This window comes from Caretta caretta, chromosome 1, assembly GCF_965140235.1.
Source record: "Caretta caretta isolate rCarCar2 chromosome 1, rCarCar1.hap1, whole genome shotgun sequence".
NCBI classification, from domain to species: Eukaryota; Metazoa; Chordata; order Testudines; family Cheloniidae; genus Caretta; species Caretta caretta.
Window position 1 is genome coordinate 99,772,007 of NC_134206.1, and position 9,047 is coordinate 99,781,053.

Consider the following 9,047-nt stretch of genomic DNA (forward strand, 5'->3'; position numbering starts at 1 on the left):
ACATGTGACATATACAAAATACAGTGGCATAGTATAAAAGCCTTATTGAATGACCCGTCTACACACCACTTGTGAGTAATACAGTCATCTCAGATTCAAGCTGATATAACTTTTATAGCACATCATCATGCATTCTCTCTCCACCCTCTATTATATTTGTGGCATTTTTTTTTTTAATTAAACTACTGGAAGTGAAAAACCTGTTCAGTCATCAAGTGTGTGATAAAAAAAAACCTGACACCACCAGTATGCTACAAAGCAGATACCAGAATATTTTAGACGCATGACAGCAAAAGAAAGAAAAGTACATAGGTGCCCTCAAGAATTTTAAAATGATGATGTAATAATCTGCTTCCATTTTATTTTTAAAGCCATTATTTACTAATGCTGTGTATTGACCTATACTAATCTACATTTCAGAATTTAGTCACTCTTTCTATACATTCCAGTTCACTGGAAGGCTGAATAGTAAGAAAAGCCACTGTTTCAGAGGTGTTGCACCCTCACTGTAGCATTACTGTGGAAGGAAAAAAAACTCGCCGTAGTTGTCAGAAAATACTTCCCTCCCAAAATGTGAAGGGATGAAACTACGCTTCCTGTATCTTCACATCCTGTGTCCTACCTGTCACTTTTAACAAAGAAATTGGGTCATTTGCCTCCTAGAATCCACATGGTTTTCCTGCTATAACAGCCTCATTTTTAATACAATCACCTATTGCAAGCTCATGTTAAACATCTGGGCTGCAAAAACACCAAAGTGTTATACCAGCAGTGATCTGGATCATTTTTTATTATAATGTCTCTCATATCTATTTTTGTTCACTAAGAGGAAGAGACTAATTTATTCTGTAGTTGAGTTGAATACCTTTGATAAACAAAATATGTATCTTACAGTGAAAACAATCACTTTCCATAATCTCACGTTCTTAAGACCATTTTGTTGATTTTATATACAATAAGGATGTAAATACCATTAAAAATATGTCATTTAAATAGTTAACTGTTTAAGAGGCTGGGGCCCATCTGGCCAGCGCAGCTCGGCCCACTCCGGCTGACGTTGGGGTTAATGGTTAAGGCAGTTAACCGGTAAGACTATGCTTCTACATCCCTAATATATAACCTACTAAATTCATTTTTTCTTTTAAGACTATTGACTAGAGAAAAGTAAGGATCCATGCTGAAACTATACTACAAAAAGAACCGTGACACTACATTATTCTCCCCCTTTGTGGTTTCTGAATTTAATTTCATATATTCAATCCTCTCTGGGAACCTATTCCATTCCGATTCTATGCAGCTAAGAGAAAATTAAAAAAAAAATAATTCATTCTGAAATGTTTCTAATCCTTTACATTAATTTCTCCAGAGATTTCCCTATAGATATCTTCACTGCTTCCTCTCCTAGCCTCTCCACCACTTTGTGAATTTCCACTTGAAGTAAAGAAGATTAAACTTTCAACTACATTACCCCCATCTGAGACATGTTTTCTCTGTCTAATTTTCCTCTTTTCATGTATAAACAATATTCACCAATCACAAATGCAATTACATCTGATTTTAGAGCTATGTTCCCCATGAAAAATATTATCTGAATTCAAACTTCAAAATTTATCTAACCCTGAAATAAACCAATGTTTAAAATTTACTTATTTTACTGGCGTCATCTTACCTGGTGGACTTGTCCATTTTCTTAGTATTTCATCCATTTTTGAGGCTGCAAAGACCCTTCCACTTCACACAGGCGGTCTCACATAGGCCTTAACCTTACACATACGACCAGAAAATTTGACTCCAGAGTGCCACCTCAGAAAAATAGGAGCAGTCCCGCTACAAGCCAGATTGTTGTAATTCACTTGTAGGACATGCATAGACGCTACATACAGCTGAGTCACTAGCTTTTTTGCTTTGTTTTTCTACTCTTCAAAAAGGAAACTGATTACAGGTAGCATCTATCCCCAAAGATTATGTTGGTTCTTGGTCATAACATCTTGGAAATTCACCATCCAGATACCAAGAGTACTTATGAGTACACTGGATGAGGACCCCAGCAAAAGTCAATCTTTTGCGCATCCTTATCTCATAGGAAGGTTTGCCTGCCTCTGATTTTGGGTCTATAGACACAACCTCAGGCTACAGATCCTCCATCTAGCACCCCTTCTGATAGCTGAGTCCCTGTGGTCCAACTACCTAGTCTCTATCACTAGTGCTGGCTATCAGAGGCTCCCCATTGGCTTAAGGACAGGTTTCAGAGTAGCAGCCGTGTTAGTCTGTATCCGCAAAAAGAAAAGGAGGACTTGTGACACCTTAGAGACTAACAAATTTATTTGAGCATGAGCTTTCATGAGCTACAGCTCCGATGAAGTGAGCTGTAGCTCACGAAAGCTTATGCTCAAATAAATTTGTTAGTCTCTAAGGTGTCACAAGTCCTCCTTTTCCATTAGCTTAAGCACACCCTTTTCCAGAGCTCAAATCTGGTTTATCATTTACCTCTTCAAGGACACATGATAATTTAAGTATATAACACAAAGGGTTAGCAAGGTTTTGTTTGATGGTTGTGGTTTTTTTGGTATATGTTTGTTTTATACACAATTACACTTTAAATAACACAAGATATATACAAATCTAGACAAAACAATATAACACCTATACACCATCTCTGGAGTGTTCTTTGGGATTTGAGTCAGTGGCTTATGACCAGGACACTTCCTCTCCCCTACCCTCTTATGTATGGCTTCTCCTCTAGTCTCTTATCATCCTCTCTGACACCATCAGTATGCTACAAAGCAGAGACCAGAATATTTTAGATACATGACAGCAATGTCATTTAAACGGTTAACTGTTTAAGAGGCTGAGGCCCATCTGGCCGGTGTAGCTCGGCCCACAGTAATATGTTTACTTTTAAGTGCAGTCTGATATTGTCTGCTTCTGTAATGCTATGTACAGATATCTTGCACATAAATAATCAATCAGTAAGAGAAAGCCCAACTCCCTGAAACAATCTGTAAATTCTGAAAAGAGAAAGAAACTGAATACTAACAAAAACATCACTTAATCTGATACCTTTTGAGGTGCGTGTGGGAAGGGATGGGGGAAGGAAAACCAAAAAATTCCACCTGCATTATCCTTGTTTAGACTCCCTTACAGTAATATTAATCGCGATTAATTGCACAATTAAAAAGATTAACCACGATTAACTGCACAGTTATACAATAATAGAATACCATTTGTTTAAATATTTTTGGATGTTCTCCTACATTTTCAAATATATTGATTTCAACTACAAAGTGTACACTGCTCACTTTATATTATTTTTTACTACAAATATTTGCACAGTAAAAATGATAAAGACAGTATTTTTCAGTTCTCATACAAGTACTGTAGTGCAACCTCTTTATCGTGAAAGTGCAATTTAAAAATGTAGATTTTTTTTTGTCACATAACTGCACTCAAAAACAAAACAATGCAAAAAGCTTTAGTGCCTACAAGTCCACTTAGTCAATTGGCATTCTATTATTTAACAATACGATTAAAACTGCAACTAATCACGACTTTTTTGAGTTAATCACGTGAGTTAACTGCAATTAATTGACAGCCCTAATTAACAGTATTTTATTGTAGAAATTAAACTGAAATTGCTAGCTTCCACTCATCTGAAGGCTTGAGTTAGATCTAGCCTAGCGGCTCTCAACCTTTCCAGACTATTGTAGGAGTTTGATTTGTCTTGCGTACCCCCAAGTTTCAACTCACTTAAAAACTACTTGCTTACAAAAATCAGACATAAAAATACAAACAGCATCACAGCATAATATTACTGAAAAATTGCTTACTTTCTCACTTTTACCATATAATTATAAAATAAATCAATTGGAATATAAATACTGTACTTACATTTCAGTGGATAGTATATACACCAGCATAAGCAAGTCATTTTCTGTATGAAATTTTAGTCTGTACTGACTTTATTATTGCTTTTAACATAGCCTGTTGTAAAGCTAGGCAAATATCTAGATGAGTCGATGTACCGCCTGAAAGACCTCTGAGTACCAGCAAGGGTACACGTACCCCTAGTTAAGAACCACTGATCTAGACTACAGTTCCAGGGATAAAACACTGAGGAAATTTAATTTGTAGGCCACGAGAGACTTTCCACTGACCAGCCTTGCTAAATTCCACAGGCTTTAAGTGAGTGAAAAGCTTTCCTGAAGTAGAAAGATAAAGGTCATGTGTAAAGAAGGGGGAGGGCCCACAAAGAAGCACACTGCTGATTAAATTTGGGGGTGAGCCTTAATTTGAATGAGTCACATCCTCACATTCCATCTAAACTACATTAAAATAAAGGAATATCAGGCTGTTAAGAAAGAGATCCTATGGTAATAGTACCAACCATCCCCAGATTAAAAAAAAAACAACAGATCTTAAGATGTTTAAAGAAAACTTTGTTTGCTTGCCAGAGAGAATGCTGTCAATCACTTATCAACAGTTGTGGGTGTGAAATCTCTACTTCTTTATCATTTTACCTTTATGGTCCCTACCTCTCTATTGTTTATCTGTATGTCTGTCTGGTTCTTTGACTGTTTCTGTCTGTTACATAAACAATTTTGGTAGGTGTAAATCAACTAGGGTGGTGGGGTATGATTGGGTAAAGAATTGTTTCACCATATGTTAGTATTGGTCAAAGAATTATTTTGTAATACTTTAGTAAAATGACTCGTGATGGTACAGGTAAGCAGGACTCAAGTTTCATGATATAAACTGGGGTCCAAAATGAAATTCTCTGGAACCAACTCTAGGACACAGCCCCAAGATCAGAGCTGCCAGGCCTCAACACCCTGCCAATCACACCATGCAGAAACTGGAGTCCCCAGATGATCTGATCCTGACAGGCCATTCGGAAAAGTTCATCTGCCTTATTGGGAGTGGTGAGCATTGTATGCTTAGCATGTGTATTCTGTTTTGGCATCCAATGAAGTGAGCTGTAACTCACGAAAGCTTATGCTCAAATAAATTTGTTAGTCTCTAAGTTGCCACAAGTACTCCTTTTCTTTTTGTTAATAAATAGAGGTTAAGTGTATTACTGTGTAAGGCTTTCACTAGTAAAGTAAAAAGCTGTGTAAAGCTTTCACTAGTAAAGTAAAATATAGGACAGAGGCCAAATGGTTTGTCTGTCTCTTCTCCCACCTACGCTGAAGGCAACGAGAATGCTGCAGCTGAGAAGACTGGTTCCCAGGCTAACAGGGAAAGCCTGCGTATAAAAGACCACATCCAACCTGCAGTATCCAGTGGGGTGAGAAAAACTGCTTAGTCCAGATATTCCTTAGTCTAATAAGGTTAAGAATTTAGCCTGCGTGCTTTTTTTTTTTTTTTTTTTTTGGTAACAACTATGTCTTTTTGCCTATCACTTAAAACCTATATTTTTAATCAATAAACTTATTTTAATGTTTATCCTTACCAGTGAGTTTGACTGAAGTGCTTGGTAAATTTGCTCAGGTTACAAAGGCTGGTGTATATCCACCTTCTATTGATGAAGTGGTGAACCAATTAATAAGCTTGCATTGCTCAAGACGGGGTCTTGAGTAGTACAAGACGGTATATTCCTGAGGTACAAGGCTGGGAGCTGGGGGGATTTGGATAGTGCCTTGCTCTATTTGATTCGTGAGTGGCTCTGGGAGCATTCATGTAATCTAGCTGTGTATGGGGCTCTACATGTGCTTATTCTGAGTGATAACAGCACCTGGAGGGGTTTGCTTCTTGTCACCAGTAAGGCATTGTGAGAGAGAACACAGAGTAGTAAATTAAGGGGGCACAGCAGTCCCACAGTCCCAGGTTGGGAGATCCCATCACAGGGAGTTACTTATTTTCACCTTAGAAAGTATCAATTTAAAATTTTAAAAAGCAGGCCTTCTTTATATAAGTCTATATAGCATAGAAAAGCAAAAGGCCACACACAATTCTTTTTTAAAATCACTTGCAAGTGACCTTTAACTATAGCATTCACTATTGCAATAATGTAACAAATGAGGCTTTAAAAATGTACCATCAGAAGCAATTAAAGTTCCATGAAGCCATATAGCCTCTTTGTATATATTCTGTATTATATTTCATATAGTATAGCTTGTCCCTATAGGGACCTGATTCTGCAAAGCAGCAGCATAATTTTACCCTTGGCTTTCAATTAAAGCAAACATATATATGCACGTTAAGTGTTTGCAAGATTAGGGACAAGGTATTCATATGGCCACCATAGTATCTGAGCACCTACAGAGCTTAAAGTGTTCAGTGTGTTTAAATTACAATTCCTGCAAGAAACACAATGAAATATGTCTTTTCTGAATTCAGATTCAGCCATAACAGTTAAACAGTATTTAAAATTTTATTGCCTTGTTTTAAACAATCCCCAGACATACTGAACACCTAAGAATATTCTTCTGAAAAATAAAGGGTGATTTCAAGGGTATCAGCAGGAGATGGATGACTTGGCAGAATACATGAAAGTCAGGAGCCCTCCGGGGCACAAGGATAACTGGACTGAGTGCACACAATCTAAAAGAAAAAAACAAAACAAAAACACTGTGCATGTGTAGTACATGCCATGCTTAATTATTTCTTAACTCTTTCCCATCCATCTTCCCTCTACACTTTTGTAAGTACATCTTCCTCTAAAGATATACGAATTAAGTTTTCGATTAAAACCTCCAGGCTATGCTAGCCCAGAAAAACATGAGTGTATTTGATCAATGGAAAACTAACCAGAAATAAATTCACTTTTAAGCCAAAACCAAATATAAAAAAATTTAACTCCAAAGGTAATTTGAGAAAGTTACAGAACAAAAATGGAGGAAAAGGGGCTCAAAGTGACATCTCATGAAGTAGTATGCAAGGTTTAATAAGATACACGGGGACTAGTATAGCAACAGACAAATACTGACAGTTTTAAGATTTCTCTGCAAGTGGCTGGTTATTTTATTTGGTCTAATAAAGATAAAGTAGACAGGGATGCCTATCCCAGGGATCAGGAGCCCTTGACAATTATTCAGAAACAAGTCACAATATAAATGTAAATCCAGCAGCAAATTCCACAACATACCAGCTCTAACTAAGCAACTGACAGGAAAGAACAAAAATCCCGAACACCCTGGCCAAACATCAGCCCTCCAGCAGCCCCCGCCTGCCACAGACCCTCCTACAGAGATGGGCGAGACAGCACGCCCGGAAGGGCGACGCTCTTCATTGCAGGGAGGGTTTGTGTTTCCAAACTCAGCCGAGCAGCAGGCCGCGGAAGGCGGCTGAGAAGCGCCTGGGAAGATGCGGGCTCTGGGCTGGAACGCAGCGCCACTGAAACCCGCGCCCTCCCCTCCATTCCGGCGAGAAAGGGAGCGAGCCGCACGGTCCAGGCACCTCGGGCTTTATTCTGCCAAGCGCAGCTTGTTGCCAAATGATCAGCCCCCGCCGGCGCCCCGGCTCCTCTCCGCTCCGGGAACTAACGGGGCAGTGCCAGAGCGAAGCGGCGTTTCCCGACAACGCCACGACCACCCTGGGGACTCGCCCCGCAAACGCCCTGCAGCCGCTGCTCGCACCCGATCTCCCCACCACCACCGCGCCCAGCCAAAAACCAACCCCAGCAGCAGCAGCACATAGGGGAGGGAGCGGGGTTTGGGCCCAAGAGGCGGATCCCCGCAGGCGGCCTCTCGCCCCCATCCCTGAGGTCTCCGGGTGCGTTTCCGTGCCGGCCCCCAGGCTGCGCAGCTCCCCCGCAGGGACGTGGACCCGCACCCCCAGGCACCGCAGTTCATGCCGCCGCCACCCCCCGCCCGGGCGGGGCTAGATCCTCACCGGCATCTCCCGCAGGCCCGGCTGCACCGGGGAGTGAGCCATGGCGGCGGCGGCGGCGGCAGCGATGCGCGCCGCGCGCGGGGGTCGGCTCGTCTCAGGCGGCTCCAGAGACGGGAATCCGCCCCTGGCCCCCTCCCCGCGCGGCTGGCGGCGGTTCCGGAGCGTCGGCGCGCCGGGGCTCCCTGGCGCTACTTCCCCCGCCCCTCGCAGCTCAGGTCCAGTCACGAACGCAGCGTCGAGCCCGACCTCCTCCGAGCGCACAGAGCGGCGGTTACTGGTCTCGCGCTGGGCGGGGGGGGGAGCACTGCTAGCGTAACGCAAACCACCTCGGGCGCGGGGCAACTGCCACTCTGTGCGCGCGCGCGCGCTCGCCCCGCCCCCTCCTGGTATCTGCCGGCGGTGGCACGCGGCACTTCCCGGGCCTCGCGCCCCAATGCTGGCGACTGGTCTGTCCCGTTGACGCGCCCGGGATTAAGCTCACTGGGATCGGGCCCGCTCAGACCCCTCCCCCTCCAGCTGAGTGGGGCGAATCGCCGCGGGAGCGGTTGCGCCCTGGGGGTGTCTCTGGGTAGGCGTGCCGGGGACGTGCCCCGGGGGAGCAGTGTCCGAGGGGCGGAGAGCTTTGCAGGGGGGCAGCCCCCTGTGTCTGTCTGCGGGTAACTGTGTGCCTAGCAGGCATCGGAGAGGAAGGGCGTAGTGTTCCTTTGCCTTGTCAAGAGCATTGTCCTAGGGCTGGAGCCTAGTTTGCGTAAAAAGACACACACATCCAGGGGAAAGAGGGCTCCAGGTTAATTCTCCTTCATTCTAACCCCCCTCCGCCAGAGGAGCTGAAGACTTACCACTATATAATGAAATGCCTAGCTGCCACACGGTTATCCTGCCTTTAACCCCATAAATATCTATTGTCATCAGCTCCAGTGTGCTTAAATGACATCAAATTTGTTACCTTCTGTGTTAAAACCACATGCTACTGCTGCTTGACCTACTGGAAACAGCTGCCTCTTTTATCTGATATACCCTGGTGATGTGCCTTTGATTTAGCTCACTGGGCTTGGGCTCTCTTTGTAAACTGCTGACTAGCAGGTGAGATAACTGCTAATTAAACATTTGAGTAGATCTTATTCTAGCCTACTAGACAGCAGTGGTGCATATGCATGTTCCTCTGTTACCAGCATTCAATGTTTTTCCTTAACACCAGTCATTTGTTATAATCTCAC

The 9,047-nt window shown here is 42.7% G+C and overlaps 1 protein-coding gene across 2 annotated transcripts in view; it reads right to left on the minus strand.

Moving 5' to 3' along the window:
• Positions 1 to 8,272, minus strand: part of STK24 (serine/threonine kinase 24) — a 134,336-nt gene extending 126,064 nt beyond the window's left edge. Inside the window, exon 1 of one of the 2 annotated variants that reach the window (XM_048853878.2) lies at positions 7,831 to 8,272. In XM_048853878.2, coding sequence (XP_048709835.1) covers positions 7,831 to 7,872 — 42 coding nt within the window. In that variant the 5' untranslated portion in view covers positions 7,873 to 8,272. The remainder of the gene's footprint in view (positions 1 to 7,830) is intronic. The other variant, XM_048853882.2, reaches the window with a different exon arrangement.
• Between the last annotated feature and the right edge of the window lie 775 nt (positions 8,273 to 9,047).